The sequence below is a fragment of the Schistocerca nitens genome, chromosome 8 (assembly GCF_023898315.1).
Source record: "Schistocerca nitens isolate TAMUIC-IGC-003100 chromosome 8, iqSchNite1.1, whole genome shotgun sequence".
Classification (NCBI taxonomy): Eukaryota; Metazoa; Arthropoda; class Insecta; order Orthoptera; family Acrididae; genus Schistocerca; species Schistocerca nitens.
The window spans coordinates 74,611,948-74,633,085 of NC_064621.1; the positions used below are offsets into that span (position 1 = coordinate 74,611,948).

At 40.9% G+C, this 21,138-nt stretch overlaps 1 protein-coding gene across 1 annotated transcript in view; it reads right to left on the reverse strand.

Moving 5' to 3' along the window:
• The window catches only part of LOC126198947 (Bloom syndrome protein homolog), a 217,495-nt gene that overhangs the window by 142,506 nt on the left and 53,851 nt on the right, over positions 1-21,138 (reverse strand). Inside the window, exons 8-10 of the mRNA XM_049935592.1 lie at positions 12,202-12,305; positions 10,644-12,087; positions 10,287-10,445 (exon numbers count right to left, since the gene is read on the reverse strand). Coding sequence (XP_049791549.1) covers positions 10,287-10,445; positions 10,644-12,087; positions 12,202-12,305 — 1,707 coding nt within the window. The remainder of the gene's footprint in view (positions 1-10,286; positions 10,446-10,643; positions 12,088-12,201; positions 12,306-21,138) is intronic.

A 21,138-nucleotide genomic window follows, 5' to 3' on the forward strand; every position in this document is an offset into this window, starting at 1 on the left:
TGTGCTAACCACTGCGCCACCTCGCTCGGTCAGCTAAAGGTGTCAACAGTGCTAATGGAGGGATGTTTCTTAAATTTCAGGCCTCTGCTATTGGTATGTACCTGCCTGCTGAGCAAATCCCCACACTTACAACTTACCTGGCCCTGAAGACAAAGAGCCTAGTGTGTGTCTACCTGTGGATGATTAATTTTTACCATTATTTTTTACTCCCAGCTGCAGAAGCCCAGGCGCCTTTCCATACCATTGTCACAAGCCCCGAAGTGCACGGTTCCACACCTGTCACTTGAACTGATGAACTGCAGGCAGCATTTGAAGCTGCCAAATGAACCTCAAGCAAGGTAACCACCTTGCACATCTGATCCCTGGCACTCTACTAGAAATTATCTCAGACATCTCTTCCTGCACTGTCAGTGCTGTGCTACAGCAGGACATAAAAGGACACTAGCAACTTTCGGGTTTCTTCTCCAAGAAGATCACAGAGAAGCATCATTCCTGGCTACTATTTTACAAAGAACTGTTAGCAGCCTATGAAGCAGTTAGATACTTCAGATAAAAGGTGGAAAGGCATGCCTTCACGAGCTCCACCCACAAATTTTTACATCCCAGACACACACTTCTCACACGTCCACCTGGACTTTGTAAGACCATTTCCAGCTGCACATAACTGTCAGTACCGTCTCACGGTGATCGGAAGGTACACTAGGCAGCCTGAGGTAACTGGAAACACAAACTGCTGAAAATGTCATGTGCAGATGTCTTTTGTGCAATGCCCCAATTGTGTGGGATACATCTGACAAGGGTTTCACCATATCACAGAGTGACACCCTTCCAGTAGTGCTGTCAGACTGCATAGTGCATTAAAAGATGACTTGAAGACCTCCCTAGTGAAGCTGGTGCATGGCAAACTCCTGTGTCATGAGACTGACTGGAACAACACATCACCGGAAATAAGCTACCTTCATTTTCAAAGACCTGGCAAAACGGAGCACGTTTTCGTCTGAGGTGGTGCACTGGTGCAGAACACTGGAACTGCCCTACCAAGGCCCATACGCACTTACAGAACAAAATGATCGGACACTCATGCTTCGCATTAAAGGGGTAGACACAGTAGCGTCCATCGACTGGTGTAAGCCAGCCAAACTAAGTAGAGAAGACACTGCCGAAATGCAGGCCACCATCAGACACAGAACATTCACCACACTGCAGTCATCAGCACAGCAACATCATCCAGACAGCCACCATCCTCTCAGACGCAGCGGTAACCTCAACATCTGCCAATCCGCTATTGTCCAGCCACATCAGAAACACGTAATGGAAGGAAAGTGTGGTTCCATTTTGATTCAGTGCCCTTTCATATTTCAAGTCAATAAAAACATATTGTTTTTTTCTTTTCCTTATGAAGCTGTAGCTGTGGTGTAGTGACCTCAGATTGCAGGTCACTCCACACTTATCCACTGACAACGTTGTGAATGACCAACACTTTGGAGACCACCCTCTCCAGCAGTCAGTACACCTCTACCTGCCACGGAGCAAGCATCTGTGTGTGTGTGTGTACTGGCCACAGGTTACATAGCAATAACAAGCAAGACTATAATAGTACATGTGTCATTTATGTATCTTGTTGTTGTGCTGACTAATAAAAAGTCATTATCTTAAAGTGAAGAGTGCTGTTTATTGCATACCTAGAAGTTGAATGTTTGTATTTATCACATCATGAGCATGCAATGTAGAACACAAACATACTAAACCAAGAACAAAAGGAAACTTAATACAACATATGGTTAAATAAGTTCATAAAAATAATTTGGCAAACGTGAGCAATGATGATAGTGTTTGCCAAGTCATGCATGGTACACAAGGTTGGATATATCTGATATTGTAAGAAACACAGACACCATAGTGAAGCTTCATCTCTGAAGATTGTTTTCCTCCTCATCAAGTTAGATTTGAGTCAGCTGCGTACTGTATGTTTAGCGTATCCTTTTGTAAGCACAAAAGAATGTCTTCCAAAAGGGATCACCTTTTCCAGAGATTTGATAGGATTGGAAAATAACAGCCAACCAGTTTCAGAATTAAATGTTTATTTATTAACCATTTACTATGGTTTCAACAAATATAAATTTGTCTTCTTCAAAAGGAAAATGGGCCTATTGAACAAATTATTGCAAAACGGTTGCAAATGTCAACCAGAGAAGTTACCAAATTTGATAAAAATAGTTAAAATAAAATTTTTAGAAGAGCATACTCACTTATAATATCACATAGGCATAAATGGATGTAGAAGCCATAAGGCTCTTGTCTAGTACAATGTGCACGTCACCCTCAAATATCAATTGTTAACAAGCATAATTGAAGGCAGTAGCCCAATACTGCAGGGTTTTTGTCATAAAACTTCAAAATAAAACACACATGACATTGACTCCAGCTAACATTTAGAATGGCACATACAAGGTTAGTGATGTGAGCCAACTGACTGCGATGTGCACACACTGGTGATAGGTAAACTATGATAGGTGGTGCTTACTGTCTGATTCAGCAGATAAAACGGTTAATAGCTAAAATTAAAACAGAATAAAACTAATTAAAATAGAAAAAGAGAGGGGGGGGGGGAGGTGAGGGAGCCATTAAAGTCATATGGTATGTAAAGAGCAAGTAGGCTCCGGTAAAGGGAGTTAATTCCTTGCAAATGCGGGCATAAAGCAGCATGAGGAGAGCTTGTAAATAAATACATGAACATCCAAGTAACAGTATATGAAGCTATACATTTTATAAACAGGACATAACTAACATGAAAGAAAAGATACTTAAAGGGTAGACTGTAGATTAAAATCCAAGTAAAAAGGTGGGGCAAGGGGTGGGGGCATAATTACACCGAGGTGACAAAAGACATGGGATAGCAATACGCACAAATGCAGATGGTGGTAGTATCATGTACACATGGTATTAAAGGACAACGCATTGGCAGAGCTGCCGTTTGTACTCAGGTGATTCATATGAAAAGGTTTCCAACAAGATTATGGCTGCTTTACAATAAATAACAGATTTGGGATGTGGAATGATAGTTGGAGCTAGATGCATGGGGCATTCCACTTCAGAGATCATTAGGGAATTTAATATTCCCAGAGCCACAGTATCAAGAATGTGTCAAGAATACAAAATTGCAGGCATTACCGCTCACCACGAACAATGCAGTGGCCAAAGGCCTTCACTCAACGACAAAGTGCAGTGACGTTTGCATAGAGTTGTCAGTTCTGACAGACGAAAGTGAAATAACTGCTGAAAGCAATGTGGGACATACTGAATATATAACTGTTAGGACAGTGCAGTGAAATTTAGTATTAATGGGCTATGGAAGCAGACGACCGACACAAGTGCCTCTGATAACTGCACAACATTGCATGCAGTTTCCCTCCTGGACTTGTGACCATTTTGGTTAGACCTTAGATGACTGGGAAACCGTGGGCTGGTCAGATGAGTCCTGATTTCAACAAGTAAAATCTGATAGTAGGGTTCGAGTGTGGTGCAGACCCAAGTTGTCAACAGGGCAATGTGCAAGCTGCTCATGGCTGCATGATGCTATGAGCTGTGTTTACATGGAATGAACTGGGTCCTCTGGTCCAGCTGAACTGATCATTGATTGAAAATAGTTATGTTAGGCAACTTGGAGACCATTTGCAGCCATTCATGGACTTCATGTTCCCAAACATCGAAGGAATTTTTATGGATGACAATGCACCATGTCACCATGCCACAATTGTTTTTGACTAGTCTGAGGAAGATTCTGGACAATTCGAGGGAATAATCTGACCCGCCCAGATCACCCAACATGAATAACATCAAACATTTACGGCACATAATTGAGATGTCAGTTCATGTACAAAATCCTGCACCAGCAACACTTTTGCAACTATAGAGGCAACATGGCTTAATATTTCTGCAGGGGGCTTCCAAAAAGTTACTGATTCCACACCATGTCAAGTTGCTGCACTACACTAGCCAAAATGGGGTCCTATACGGTATTAGAAGGTATCCCACGACTTTTGTCATCTCAATGACAATGAAGTAACAGCTAGGGAAACTAGCCATGAATGGTTAACAGTTTAAAAACTGTTGGAAGTAACATGGAAAGCAAAGAAACACATCATAAACTGTCAGACAGTGGATAAAAACAAAAATGTGTGAAACTGAACTGAGCAGTACATACATAACATGAAACACAAAGAAAGATACAAGCAGATTAAAATAAGCTTAAAAATGGGGCGAAAGGAACCATGGGGTACATTTTAAGTATGAAATATTAAAAGAGAGAAAGTAACTATGCATTACGAAATTACAAAATTGAAGGTAGACTTCATAAATGGAAATAGAATTCTGAGGGAAGTTAACATTGCACAGAGACCAACAGTGACTGGTAAACATGGCCCGAGGTAGCAGCTCAAAAGCCTTCAAGGAAATGTCTAGTTGCAAACTGGAGCTAATTGTTCAAAATATTGCCATCTTTGTACACTAAGAATTTGAAAATTTCAAGTTTTTCACATAATTCTAATCTCTGCCCTTTTACCTCTTTGTGCAGAATTACAGTATCCTCTGATTTTCTCAGAGAATGATCAGCATGTTCTGTGAAGAAGGAATGTGTACATTATCACCTTTCCTTCCCAACAGATGTTCTTTGCATCTCTGTTGGAAAATAAGGGTGGTAATGTACACAATTCCACCTTCACAGAACATTTAATTATTGCTGAAAATCCAAGGCATTTAAAGGATACTGTAATCCAGTACAAAGAGGTAAACAGGCAGAGATTAGATGAATGGACAGAACTTGAAATTTTCAAACACTCAGTGAACAAAGGCGGCAATATTTCGAACAGCAGCTCCACCTTGCAAGCAGACATTTTCTTGATCACTTTTGAGCCACTTCTGGATGCATAGTCAGTTTACCACTCACTGTTGGCCTCCGTGTGATTTTTGTTTTCCACAGAATTCTATTTCCCTTTATGAAGCCTACTTTCAGTTTCATAATATCATTTTTCAATATTTCATATTTAATGTATCCCTTGGTTCCCCTCCCCACATTTTTTGTCATATTTCAATTTACTTTTTTTAAGTATCTTGTTCTTTCAAGTTATGTATGTACTGCTCAATGCTGTTTTACACATGTTTGTTTTTATCCACTACTCTAACAGTTTACAATGTATTTCTTTGCTTCCATCTGAGTAATGTTTCCATCTGATTTCACTTTATTTAGCAAACACAATATACTTTATCACTCACAGCTACGTTCCCTAGTTGTTACTTCATATGTTATAATTACCCCCATCTCCCTTCTACAGCCTTTTTGCTCAAATTTTAATCTGTTACACTCCTTATAAGTAACTACATCTAAATCTACATGGATACTCTGCAAATCACATTTAAGAGCCTGGCAGAGGGCTCATCAAATCAGCTTCAAAATAATTCTCTATTATTCCAATCTCAAATAGTGCATGGAAAAAACGAACACCTATATCTTTCAGTGCAAGCTGTGATTTCCATTGTTTTATTACGATGATCATTTCTCCCCATGTAGATCGGCATCTTTCCAATTTAAGTTGTTTGTAATTGCAGTTCCTAGTTATTTAGTTGAATATATTGCCTTTAGATTTTACTGATTTATCATGTAACCAAAATTTAACACATTCCTTTTAGCACTCATGCAGATGACCTCACACTTTTCATTATTTAGAGTTAATTGTCAATTTTTGCACCATACAGACATCTTTGCTAAATCGTTTTGCAAATTGTTTTAATCTTCTGATGACTTTTTTACTGGATAAATGACAGCATCACCTGCAAACAACCTAAGATGGCTGCTCAGATTGCCTCCTAAATGGATAAGGAACAGCAAAGGGCCTGCAACATTACCTTGGGGAGCACCAGAAATCACTTACTCAATTACTTTCCATCAGTTACTATGAACTGTGACTTCTCTGACAGGAAATCACGAATCCAGTAACCTAACTGAGATGATATTCCATTAGCACACAATTTCAATACAAGCCGCTTGTGTGGTGCAGTGCCAAAAGCCTTCTGGAAATCCAGAAACACAGAATCAATTTCAAATCCCTTGTCAATGGCACTCAGCTCTTTGTGTATGTAAAGAGCTAGCTGTGTTTGACAAGAATGATGTTTTGTAAATCTGTGTTAACTGTGTGTCAACAGACTGTACTCTTCAAAGTAATTCATAATGTTCGAACACAATATATGTTACAAAATTCTGCTGCATATCGATGTTAATGATATGGGCCTGTAATTTAGTGGATTACTCCTACTACCTTTCTTGAATATTGGTGTGACCTGTGCAACTTTCCAGTCTTTGGGTACGGATCTTCTGTCGAGTGGACAATTGTATATAATAGTTAAGTATGGAGCTACTGTATCAGCATACTCTGAAAGGAACCTAACTGGTATCTTTTCATTCATGTTGGTTATGTGCTGATTAATATGGCTCAATGTATTTACGGCTTTTTTACACTATGTTAGCATGTTTTACAACGTGTATTGGCTTCATATCCTGTTACTTGGTACAATCTTATATTTATTACAAGTTCTTACAGTGCTGATTTATGCATGCATATGCAAATAATAATTAACACTGTGCTCTTTACATGCCACACAACTTTAAAGACTCCCTTCCCCCTCCCCCTTTCCTTATTTTCATTAGTTTTACTCTGTTAATTTTAGCTTTTAACCATTTTATTTGCTGAATCAGGCAATGGGTGCTCAGTGCAGCTATGCAAACACTCATTAGCACAGTATGAGTGCCACCTACCACAGTTTACTTATTGCCAGTGCCTGCACATCTTGTCAGTTGACTCAAGTTAGTAACCTTGCATGTGACATACTTAATGACTGCTGGAGTGAATGTCATATGTGTTTTACTCTGTATGTGACAAAACCCTACAGTATTGTATAGGGTTTTTAGTACACTACCTTCGATTACAGATTTGATATTTGTGGGGTGACATGAACATTGTACTACAAGAGCCACATGGCTTCAACATCCATTTATGTCAATATGTGATTTTATGAGTGAGTATGCTCTTCTAAAAAATGTATTTGTAATCATTGTTTATCAAATTTGGTTCCTCCTCTGGTAACAATTGGTGACTACTTTGTAACAATTTTTTCAAAAGGTCCATTTTTCTTCTGAAGAAGAAAATTTATATTTGTCAAAACATGGTAAACAGTTAACAAACCTTTAATTCAGCAACTGGTAGGCTGTTATTTTCCAATTGTATCAAGTTTCTACATGCGCCACTGCTGAAGTGCAGTTATGTTTTAAATTCTTTGCTGAAGATACTAGTTTCTAGCATCTAACTTTTGTAGTTTGGTTTGCTGTGGTGGTGGTGGTGGTGGTGGTGGTGGTGGTGGTGGTGGTGCTACAAGCATCTCAGTTATTTTAAGAAAACACTGTATTCATTAATTACATAAGTATATTTCTATATAATAGAGGGAAACATTCCACGTGGGAAAAATATATCTAAAAACAAAGATGATGAGACTTACCAAACAAAAGCGCTGGCAGGTCGATAGACACACAAACAAACACAAACATACACACAAAATTCAAGCTTTCGCAACAAACGGTTGCTTCATCAGGAAAGAGGGAAGGAGAGGGAAAGACAAAAGGATGTGGGTTTTAAGGGAGAGGGTAAGGAGTCATTCCAATCCCGGGAGTGGAAAGACTTTTACCTTAGGGGGAAAAAAGGACAGGTATACACTCGCACGCACACACATATCCATCCACACATACACAGACACAAGCAGACATTTGTAAAGGCAAAGAGTTTGGACAGAGATGTCAGTCGAGGCAGAAGTAAAGAGGCAAAGATGTTGTTGAAAGACAGGTGAGGTATGAGTGGCGGCAACTTGAAATTAGCGGAGGTTGAGGACTGGCAGATAACGAGAAGAGAGGATATACTGAAGGGCAAGTTCCCATCTTCGGAGTTCTGACAGGTTGGTGTTAGTGGGAAGTATCCAGATAACCCGGACGGTGTAACACTGTGCCAAGATGTGCTGGCCGTGCACCAAGGCATGTTTAGCCACAGGGTGATCCTCATTACCAACAAACACTGTCTGCGAATGGACAGTTTGTTGCTGGTCATTCCCACATAGAAAGCTTCACAGTGTAGGCAGGTCAGTTGGTAAATCACGTGGGTGCTTTCACACGTGGCTCTGCCTTTGATCGTGTACACCTTCCGGGTTACAGGACTGGAGTAGGTGGTGGTGGGAGGGTGCATGGAACAGGTTTTACACCGGGGGCGGTTACAAGGGTAGGAGCCAGAGGTTAGGGAAGGTGGTTTGGGGATTTCATAGGGATGAAGTAAGAGGTTACGAAGGTTAGGTGGACGGCAGAAAGACACTCTTTGTGGAGTGGGGAGGATTTCATGAAGGATGGATCTCATTTCAGGGCAGGATTTGAGGAAGTCATATCCCTGCTGGAGAGCCACATTCAGAGTCTGATCCAGTCCCGGAAAGTATCCTGTCACAAGTGGGGCACTTTTGTGGTTCTTCTGTGGGAGGTTCTGGGTTTGAAGGGATGAGGAAGTGGCTCTGGTTATTTGCTTCTGTACCAGGTTGGGAGGGTAGTTGCGGGATGTGAAAGCTGTTTTCAGGTTGTTGCAGTAATGGTTCAGGGATTCCGGACTGGAGCAGTTTCGTTTGCCACGAAGACCTAGGCTGTAGGGAAGGGACCGTTTGATGTGGAATGGGTGGCAGCTGTCATAATGGAGGTACTGTTGCTTGTTGGTGGGTTTGATGTGGACAGACGTGTGAAGCTGTCCATTGGAAAGATGGAGGTCAACGTCAAGGAAAGTGGCATGGGATTTAGAGTAGGACCAGGTGTGAAAGCACCCACATGATTTACCAACTGACCTGCCTACACTGTGAAGCTTTCTATGTGGGAATGACCAGCAACAAACTGTCCATTCGCATGAATGGACACAGGCAGACAGTGTTTGTTGGTAATGAGGATCACCCTGTGGCTAAACATGCCTTGGTGCACGGCCAGCACATCTTGGCACAGTGTTACACCGTCCGGGTTATCTGGATACTTCCCACTAACACCAACCTGTCAGAACTCCGAAGATGGGAACTTGCCCTTCAGTATATCCTCTCTTCTCGTTATCTGCCAGGCCTCAACCTCCGCTAATTTCAAGTTGCCGCCACTCATACCTCACCTGTCTTTCAACAACATCTTTGCCTCTTTACTTCCGCTTCGACTGACATCTCTGTCCAAACTCTTTGCCTTTACAAATGTCTGCTTGTGTCTGTGTATGTGCGGATGGATATGTGTGTGTGTGCGAGTGTATACCTGTCCTTTTTTCCCCCTAAGGTAAGTCTTTCCGCTCCCAGGATTGGAATGACTCCTTACCCTCTCCCTTAAAACCCACATCCTTTTGTCTTTCCCTCTCCTTCCCTCTTTCCTGATGAAGCAACCGTTTGTTGCGAAAGCTTGAATTTTGTGTGTATGTTTGTGTGTCTATCGACCTGCCAGCACTTTTGTTTGGTAAGTCTCATCATCTTTGTTTTTAGATATAAGTATATTTCTAGTATACAAACAGATGTTAGTACTATGGTCTCAGTTTATCTGGCTGCTACTTGTCATGGAATATCAGAAGGAGAAATTCTGGCAAATAATACTACCTTAGAGAGAAAGACTACAAACAGTCTGTGATGGAGAAGGAAGTTTCTCTGGAAATTATATCCACTGCTGAGAACAAGCGGTAAAATGTATCACGGCCATGCTGGTTTTGCATATGATAATTCCAGAGCTGCTGTATTACTGCTCTAGTTAAAAAGAAACCTTAACTTCATGTCAGTTCTTTTGGTTTCTGTGTTTTTTGGAAATGTTGCTGATTTTTGTGATGTCTGCCTATTTTCAAGAAACTATTGAACTTAAATCAAATGTACATCACTGATCTAGTTGCATAATACAACTTCTTGGAAACTTGTAGTGGTAATAAGATACACAAGTTTTTACTAGAAACTGTAGCACCCAGTCCTTTGCTTCCATTCTAAATCAAAATCTCACTGTTTCTAAAAATTGAAATTAGACTACTTTTACAAGAAACTAATGATACACAGGAAAGCAATTCTGGTGTGGTAACCTGCGAGTATTATAAACATGGAAAATCGGGGTACCCTACAAGTGTCAGCACATCCTGTTTCTGTGATCAGGAATTTCTATAGCCTGAAAAGTTGATAGTAAAAAATAATGATATAATCAGGAAAGACTGAGTAAATACCTTTTTGCAGAGGGTCTTGAGCCTTTATGCTATGGAATTGTGTATCAAAATTGTCAATATTTTGATTTTCAGAATTTTCCTCTTGGGTATCATCATCTATTAATTGTGTTTCATTCACAACCTTCGTTTTTTGTGGAGAGTTCTTCTTAGCTCCCGCCACTGTAAATAAATTATTATTTGCATTGATATTACACCAACTACATATTCTACATTAAAATGTTACTGAGTGATGATAGACAAGCTAATTAACATTATAAACAATTGTAAGTGAAATTAAAAAAAACTACAAGCTGCAAACTATAACAACTTCAGGCTGAATTACATTATAGTGTTGAGAATAAAAGTGATTTAGCTTACCGTTACCTGGAGCTGATCCCAATGCGTAGGTGAAGCTGGTATTCCAAGCACTGCTGTTTGCCTGCGGCTTCTGGAATGTTTCATTTCTTGAACTGGACGGCACAGAGGTAAAACCATTTGGTTCACTACTGTTATCATGACTAGGTCCAGAAAAATTTATGCTTCTAGCATTCTCTTTCACCTGAATTTTGCAATTAGTTGGTGTTCCACCGTTAGTGCCTGAGGCCACTGCTGTACTGAATGTTTGTGGGGTTCTTGAACTACCACTAACTACTATGGGGCTTTTTGAGTCTGAATTCCTGTTAGCTGTTCCAAAAATAGGTTTTTTAAACTTAAAGGCTGTAGAACCAGAAGATAATTTCCTAGCAGATTCAGAGTGACCTAGTGATACATCATGGACGGCAACTGGTGTTGAGTTTTGAAGACCTTTCCCCATGCTCAGTTTTAATCCAGAGGAATTACACGTAGAGTGTGCTGAATCTTTTACTGTTGCTGAAGAAGGTTTTGGTGTGAGCAACAAAGAAGACTGTCTCTTACTATTGGTTTCATGATTCAGTGAACCCACCGCATCACACTTGCTAGAAGTAGAAAGCTTCCTTTCTTTAGAATCGTAGCTGCTGCCAGCCTGATAACTTGAAGCAACATCGGAATCTGAAATTTTCTCTGCAGAAACCTTGAAATTCTTACTATTCACTGATAATTGTTTCTTCGCTTCACTAAGTAATGAAACACGGTGAGTAACAGACTGTTTCTCAACACTAACAAAACTGTCTTCAAAGTCGGGCATTACTGTATTTTTACCATAAAAATGTTCTTTAAACTCTTCTTTTTGTAAACTTTCTTCTTTTGATGACCTAGAAAACAACTTTCTTTTCTCACTAACAGCAATGCGAGATACATCATCTCTCCTTTCTGATTCATTTGTCTGATCACCAGCTGATTTCCTCAATGGTTTTTTAGTTTCTCCACTGTGTTTTAGACAATCACTACTACTTGATCTACCTACATATCTATCAGATGGTGAGGCCGAAGATCTCTTTACAACTGTTTGGCTCCTGTCTAATTTTGGACTAATCTTTGTTGGAATATTCTCTTTACGCTTGTCTTTCAATTTTAGAGGTGAAACAGATGATTGCTTTTCTCTCTTGATCGTTCTTTCACCGGTACTTACTCGTTTGTCAGGAGACTCATCACTGGCACTGACACTTGCTCTTTCACGGATCAAAGCAGCTTTTCTCTTTACCAGGACATCAGCCAACTTCAACTTTGCTTTAACCCTCTGACGTAAGCTCTTTAGCTTCAGAAAAACTGACTGATTAAATCCAGGTAGTTTATCCAGTATCACTAAGGGAATGGCATCAAATGTTGAAAACACCCTCTCCAGTATTTTGAGTTGAATATTCAGCAATGACGCTTTTACTTCCTTCAATGTTGTATATGGTGTCTGCAACACAAAAGGTACATTACTTTTGAAAATGTAATGTCACTACAGCCAAGTATTTTGCAAACATAAAAAAACAGATCTAAAAATATGTTTTATGGCTGAGTTCTGCCTTACTTCCATAGATACAGGTTTCAGAGACTGGTGTGTTTCAGTCTCTCTCAACCATTTCAGAACATCTTCATTCATTCCAAGATCAATCTGCATTCCCTCTAGCAGACCTGAAAATAAAAACAGAACATAACATTTCATTTCAGTTTTTAAGGTTAACTGTTTTGTGGAGTCAGCAAGGGATAAGTGTTAGTTAACAAAGCAGCTGTTAAGTTATTGATATTTCTTGAAACTAAAACAAAAATTTCCTTTTGGGATTCAATTTTAATGGTTCTGAAGTGTTGCCTGGAGATATTGAATTTAACTGATGAAAGGAGAAAATGTAAAATTGCAGTAAATGAAGCAGGCGAAAAGGAATGCAAACATCTCAAAAATGAGATGGACAGGAAGTGCAAAATGGCTAAGCAGGAATGGCTAGAGGATAAAGTTAAGGATGTAGAAGCATATACCAATAGCGGTAAGATAGATCTGCCTACAGAAAATTAAAGAGACCTTTCGAGAAAAGAACCACTTGTATGCATACCAAAACCTCAGATGGAAAACCAGTCCTAAGCAAAGACGGGAAAGCAGAAAGGTGGAAGTAGTATATAGAGGGTCTATACAAGGCCTATGTACTTGAAGGCAATAATATGGAAATGGAAGAGGACTTAGATGAAGATGAGGTGGGAGATATCATACTGCATGAAGAATTTGACAGAGCACTGAAAGATCTAATCTGAAACAAGGCCCCAGAAGTAAACTACATTCAGTTAGAACTACTGATAGCCTTGACAAAACTCTTCTGTCTGATGAGCAAGATACATGAGACACGTGAAATACACTCAGACTTCAAGAAGAATATAATGATTCTAATTACAAAGAAAGCAGGTGCTGACAAGTGTGAAAACTGCCAAACTATCAGTTTAATAAGTCACGGATGCAAAATACTAACACGGAATCCTTATAAGCGAATGGAAAAACTGGTAGAAGCTGACCTTGGGAAAGATCAATTTGGATTCCATAGAAGCATAGGAAAATGCGAGACAATACTGACACTACGACTTATCTTAGAAGACAGGTTAAGGAAAGCCAAACCTACGTTTATAGCATTTTTAGACTTAAAGTAGGCTTTTGGCAATGTTGAATGGAAAACTCTCTTTCAAATTCTGCAGGTGGCAGGGGTAAAATACAGGGAGCGATAGGCTATTTACAATTTGTACAGAAACCAGATGGCTGTTATAAGAGTCAAGGGGTATGAAAGGGAAGTAGTGGTTGAGAAGGGAGTGAGACAGAGTTGTAGCCTATCCCCGATGTTGTTCAATCTGTATATTGATGAAGCAGTAGAGGAAACAAAAGACAAATTTGCAGTAGGAATTAAAATCCATGGAGAAGAAATAAAAACCTTGAGGTTTGCCAATGACATTGCAATTCTGTCAGTTACAGGACTTGGAAGAGCGCCTGAACGAAATTGACAGCGTCTTGAAAGAAGAATATAAGATGAACATCAACAAAAGCAAAACAAGGATAATGGAATGTAATAGAATTAAATCAGGCGATGCTGACGGAATTAGATTAGGAAATGAGACACTTAAAGTAGTAGATGAGTTTCGCTATTTGGGCAGCAAAATAACTGATAATGGTTGAAGTAGAGAGGATATAAAATGTAGACTGGCAATGGCAAGGAAAGCATTTCTCAACAAGAGAAATTTGTTAACATCGAGTATAGATTTGTGTGTCAAGGAAGTGTTTTCTGAAAGCATTTGTATGGAGTGTAGCTATGTATAGAAGTGAAACATGGATGATAAACACGAAGAGAATAGAAGCTTTTGAAATGTGGTGCTACACAATAATGCTGAAGATTAGATGGGTAGATGACATAACTAATGAGGTGGTGCTGAGCAGTTCCCAGAATGAGATTTTCACTCTGTAGTGGAGTGTGCACTGCTGTGAAACTTCCTAGCAGATTAAAACTTTGTGCCAGACTGAGACTTGAGTCTCAGTCCGTGTACACAGTAGTTTTAATCTGCCAGGAAGTTTCAGGTACTGTATAGAATTGGGGAGAAGAGAAATCTGTGGTACAACAAGGGATCGGTTGGTAGGACACATTCCGAGGCATCAAAGAATCACCAATCACTGGAGGGAAGTATGAGAGGTAAAAATCATAGAGGGAGACCAAGAGATAGCTGCACTAAGCACATTCAGAAGAATGTAGGTTGCAGTAGTTACTCGAAGATCAAGAGGCTTATACACGGTAGAGTAGCATGAAGAGCTGCATAAAATCAATCTTTGGTCTGAAGATCACAACAAAAACAAAGTGTTGTAATTGTATGTGTTTGATACATTATATTTTAATGTTCAAACTAAATTGGTTGAACATAAGCTCAATGTTTTTTGCTCCAATCAACTGGCAACATCAAGTAAAATGTCCAGTAGCACCATGGGATATAACACTGTTTGGCTGTTTAAGATATGGCCATTTACACAGTCCATTGACGGATGTGTTTCAGTCTCTCTCTGAATTAGTTCAGAACATCATGGTAATGAATGGAAGTGTTAGAGGTAAAAACTGTAGAGGGAGATCAAGTAAGAACATGGTAAGGAAGTTAAAGCGGATGTAGATTACAATGGCTGTGCAGAGATGAAGAGACTTTCATGCGATGGACTAGTGTCTAACCTGCCTTTGCATTGAAGATAACAACAACAATGATTAGAACAACAGCAACACAAAGTTCGCCATTATAAAAGTTATCTATAACTATACTGCTATGTAAAAACAGGTTGCTGTGTAATTTTGTTAATGAAAAACTGGAAAAACTGGGCAGACATAGGCTACATATTTTTAAATACATAAAGGGAAATGCTGTTACCAAAAACCTCAAGAAGTTCTTGACCAACTTGCTTCAAATTACTATAAGATACTCTGATCTTCAGAAGTGATGGTCAATAATTCACATATGAAAAGTGCCATGGCGCACACAGCCACACAAACACAACGGTTGGCTACTGCGGCAGAGTTAATCGGCACCTGCAACTTAGTGCCGGCGTGTTCCGCCAGCCAGCGCTAGAGGCATTCCCGCCAAACATTCAATTAGCCATGAACTATGCACGCGCACGAGCCTTTTTCCAGCACGGATGGTCACACTATGATATCACCAACCACCAGTCAGGGATCACCAACGGCCGCCAATCATCACTCCGGAATCAGCGGAGAGAGACTGGAGCTGCCAAGTTAAATAGCCAGAAGAAGCAGAAACAGGCGTCTTTTGACCCGCTGCGGACTGCCGCCTGGAAGATACTTCGACGCAGCTGGAACGTCCAGGCGCCATCTTCGCTACGCTGGCCATCGACGCTGGACTCTGCGCCCGTCTACTTCCTTGGCATCCGCCAGAAAGTGTCGAGAGAAAACCCAACAAAGGAACATAAATTCAGTTCAGTTGCTAATATTTCAATTCAATAAGGTGGAATATTCTTTGGCTTGTTATAAAATTTTGGTAGGAGAAGAAGCCTTTTGTTTTTGAGGAAAGTTTATCTTTTTGTAAAATTAAGCAGTAGCCTTGCTCCACCTAATAAAAATTTTTGTACACACATGGGTGGTAATCTGTGGATATAACAAAAAGTACAGGTCAAAGCTAGCTAAAAAGCTCCAACACACATGGGTCCAAAAATCAACCGTTGTTGAGATGCAACACATTTTCCGTTGCGGTTCATCAGTGTCTAGGAACATATGGCGTCTCTAAACGTAGGGTGTTCGAAATGTTGTCCATGTGTCCGCCTGAATACAACACTGAACTTGTCTCTGAAATGCATTGCAAATCCTCTCAGGTAGTCCTGGGGAATTCTGTAAACACTGTAGGGTTCAATCCACAAGATTTCTATATTAATTTATTATGTTGACCTGAGCAGTAGTATGAGGCAGGTCCGGAAAGTAAGTACATTTTGGAAAAAAACCTCATAAAACATTGTTTTCAAAGTAAAATTTATTTTTACACAAAAGAGCATATCTTGAACTATTTTTCCACATGTTGTTGTTGTTGTTGTTGTTGTTGTTACGGTCTTCAGACTGGTTTAATGCAGCTCTCCAGTATTGTTCATTTATCATAGTGGGAAACCAACTTTTCTATGCCCAATTCATAGAAAGATGCCAACAGTGAAGACAGCCACTGCTCAACACTGTTTTTTGCACGTCATTACTATCAAAGCACCTTCCTCCAAAATTGTGCTTCAAGTTTAATAACAAGTGGCAGTCAGGAGGTGCAAGATCAGAGCCGCACAGCAAGTGATCAAATTGTTCCCAACAGAATTGCTGAATAAGGTTTTGAGTGACACCAGCAGAATTGTGACGTGTGTTGCCATGAAGCAACATAACTCTTTAATTGAGCACTCCACACTGTACAGCCTCAAACTCACACCTTCTAACTATCACTTGTTCTTGAATGTGTAGCATGATTTTGGAGGAAGGCACTTTGACAGTGATGATGACACAAAGAACAGTGTTCAGCAGTGCCTGTCTTCATGGGGAAAAACCTCATCTTATAATCATATATCTCAAAACAAAGATGATGAGACTTTTTACACCGGGGGCAGTTACAAGGGTAGGAGCCAGAGGGTAGGGAAGGTGGTTTGGGGATTTCATAGGGGTGAAGTAAGAGGTTACAAAGGTTAGGTGGATGGCGGAAAGACACTCTTGGTGGAGTGGGGAGGATTTCATGAAGGATGGATCTCATTTCAGGGCAGGATTTGAGGAAGTCGTATCCCTGCTGGAGAGCCACATTCAGAGTCTGATCCAATCCCGGAAAGTATCCTGTCACAAGTGGCGCACTTTTGGGGTTCTTCTGTGGGAGGTTCTGGGTTTGAAGGGATGAGGAAGTGGCTCTGGTTATTTGCTTCTGTACCAGGTCGGGAGGGTAGTTGCAGGATGCGAAAGCTGTTTTCAGGTTGTTGGTGTAATGGTTCAGGGATACCGGACTGGAGCAGTTTCGTTTGCCACGAAGACCTAGGCTGTAGGGAAGGGACCGTTTGATGTGGAATGGGTGGCAGCTGTCATAATGGAGGTACTGTTGCTTGTTGGTGGGTTTGATGTGGACAGACGTGTGAAGCTGTCCATTGGACAGATGGAGGTCAACGTCAAGGAAAGTGGCATGGGATTTAGAGTAGGACCAGGTGTGAAAGCACCCACGTGATTTACCAACTGACCTGCCTACACTGTGAAGCTTTCTATGTGGGAATGACCAGCAACAAACGGTCCATTCGCATGAATGGACACAGGCAGACAGTGTTTGTTGGTAATGAGGATCACCCTGTGGCTAAACATGCCTTGGTGCACGGCCAGCACATCTTGGCACAGTGTTACACCGTCCGGGTTATCTGGATACTTCCCACTACCACCAACCTGTCAGAACTCCGGAGATGGGAACTTGCCCTTCATTCTCGTTATCCGCCAGTCCTCAACCTCCGCTAATTTCAAGTTGCCGCCACTCATACCTCACGTGTCTTTCAACAACATCTTTGCCGCTTTACTTCCGCCTCGACTGACATCTCTGCCCAAACTCTTTGCCTTTACAAATGTCTGCTTGTGTCTGTGTATGTGCAGATGGATATGTGTGTGTGTGCACGAGTGTATACCTGTCCTTTTTTCCCCCTAAGGTAAGCCTTTCCGCTCCCAGGACTGGAATGACTCCTTACCCTCTCCCTTAAAACCCACATCCTTTCGTCTTTCCCTCTTTCCTGATGAAGCAACCGTTTGTTGCGAAAGCTTGAATTTTGTGTGTATGTTTGTGTGTCTATCGACCTGCCAGCGCTTTTGTTTGGTAAGTCTCATCATCTTTGCTTTTAGATATATTTTTCCCACGTGGAATGTTTCCCTCTATTATATTCATATCATTAATTTGAACCCAACAATTACGTTTGTTATTGTCACTGTTGCATTTCGAAATCTTTTCTGCTGTCTTATTTTCTCTTTCTGTTTTTGCCAGTAGTTTCATTTTGTATTCACCTTCTCCCTTTTACCGTAATCTATTATACAATTTTATCCCGCCGATATATACTCAATAATACGTAATAATATGTAACCCACTTCCAAACCATAACCAAAAAAATTTTTTTTCCGCTTTCAACACTACCGCTGCTATAAAATCCACCGTTTCTAGTTCACAAACAGTTCCTTTCACCTATAAACAACCATTTCGGCTAGTTCTAATAACTTTTGCTTTATTTCCATTTCCGTTTTTCTCACATCACTGATCATTTTTAGCCATTTCCCACAGGTTTTAACGTCATTATTTCTTCGTCAGACAATTGTTAGCCTCATTTTCATAATCTGCCACCACAAAACCACTCCTTTTAATACATTTACACGTAGTTTTTTCGAAATTTTCCCGAATTTCTCCACCCTTTAACGTGTTTTGGCGGCAACACAACCACCTAACCTTTATGCACATCGTTGTCTACCTATACAAGTTCACCACAGGATCAAGAAGCCCAGCTCTAACCAACACTTTTTCGCCTTTTTTCACACCAGATCTCCAGTTGCTTTCTAGTTCACCTTTATCTCTCCCCATATATTTTTATTTTTATTTTCATTTTCATTTCAGCCTCATGTTACACTTTCCACCTTCCAATACCATGTCACCCTCACAACACCCACACAATGACCCCATTAAGTTTTATTTACATTCCCTCCGCAAACATGCCTTCGCCCTAGCCAGATTACACTCCCATATTTTATTTTCTCAGGCTTGTCTGACATTTGGCATTACCCCCAAAGGCCTCACACTTAAAGTTCCCATCTCTGGCTGCAACCCTTCTTTCCATCAGTCCCTATACCAGTTCCAAACTGAACAATCCATTGCCCTCACCCACCTAATCCTTCACCTACACATCAACTCAGCCAATGAACACACCCATCAACTACTATCCTTAATAAAAGTCCTCAATCTTTCCTCTCCCACATCCACACCGGCTGTTCAGAGCATCCTCCTACAGGCCAACCGCAAATTAGAACAGCACGCCACCCTCCACCTTAAAAAACTATCCAATCTCCTGGTTTCCCACCTCCGGAAAGGCAATTCACTCACCCTTCACAACCTTTCCAGCAAACCTCAACCTCCTCTCATTGCACACAAATCCAATCTCTCCCATCTACTCAATCTCCCACTTCCAGCTCCACTCCCTCCAAAACCTCAGAATTCCAATCAACACAATCTGGAACCACAACACCCTAATTCAGTAGTTAACCTTTCCTCCAAACCTCTCTCCCAATCCGAAACCTCTGTCCTATCCAAAGGCCTCAACCTTCAGCCCCACTCCAGATTTAACCAAACAGCCCTCGTCAAAGATTTACTGTCCTACACTCGTACTCTCTGCTGGAAATATCACTTTGCCACGAAGAAAAATGATCCTAATCCTACTCCTAATGATCCAACTCCCCAAGACACTATCCAAATTGAACCCTGCCTGGAACAGTTCCGTCCTCTGTCACAGCGGGACCCACCTCCTCTTCCTCAAAATCACCCCCTCCAAACCTTCCAGGAATTTCTGACTTCCAGCCTTGCCTCTCAATCCTTCATAAAAAACCTTAATCCTACTCCCAACATCACCACTGCTGAAGCCCAAGCTATCAGTGATCTGAAGGCTGACCGTTCCATCGTCATTCTTCCGGCGGACAAGGGTTCCATGACAGTGGTACTTGATCGTCGGGAGTATGTGGCTGAGGGACTGCGTCAGCTTTCAGACAATACCACATACAAAGTTTGCCAAGGTAATCCCATTCCTGAAGTCCAGGCGGAGCTTCAAGGAATCCTCAGAATCTTAGGCCCCCTACAAAACCTTTCACCTGACTCCATCAACCTCCTGACCCCACCGACACCCCGCACCCCTACCTTCTACCTTCTTCCTAAAATTCACAAACCCAATCATCCCGGCCGCCCCATTGTAGCTGGTTACTAAGCCCCCACACAACATATCTCTGCCTACGTAGATCAACACCTTCAACCCATTACATGCAGTCTCCCATCCTTCATCAAAGACACCAACCACTTTCTCGAATGCCTGGAATCCTTACCCAGTCTGTTACCCTCGGAAACCATCCTTGTAACCATTTATGCCACTTCCTTATACACAAATATTCCGCACGTCCAGGGCTTCGCTGCGATGGAGCACTAACTTTCATGCCGATCACCTGATCACCTGATGGATATGTGTGTGTGTGTGCGAGTGTATACCTGTCCTTTTTTCCCCCTTAGGTAAGTCTTTCCGCTCCCGGGATTGGAATGACTCCTTACCCTCTCCCTTAAAACCCACATCCTTTCGTCTTTCCCTCTCCTTCCCTCTTTCCTGATGAAGCAACCGTTTGTTGCGAAAGCTTGAATTTTGTGTGTATGTTTGTGTGTCTATCGACCTGCCAGCGCTTTTGTTTGGTAAGCCTCATGATCTTTGTTTTTAGATATATTTTTCCCACGTGGAATGTTTCCCTCTATTATATTCACCTTATAATCAGTTTTTTTACTAACACCAGCAAGTTATTTAATGCTTTCATTTTGTCTCTTCTGCTTTGGGACACATACTCGAACCCTGTTCCATTTGGCATTGTGAACTGCCTTCTACAATCTACACACCATTGACTTACTTATCTTTTGTTAGTAAGATCCTTCTCATCATCCACAAAATTAAAAATGTTAACAGTAAGTCATCACACCTGCACGCAACTACGTTTTCTGCAATCATTTTTCGTGCTAATATTATGATGTAACAGTGCATCTTACTTTGTATCTGCACCTGGTTATGTGACTTAGTTAATTCCCTCTACAATCAAGTAATAGTCAACATTCCCACTGTCTGTGACACACTATGTTCTGATGACATACCACAATGTGATCACTGAACCATGTACAGAGCTGATGGTTACATAGTACTGGCAACACTCAACAGTCCCCATCTTGACACATCTGGGTTTGCAAAACCCATGCA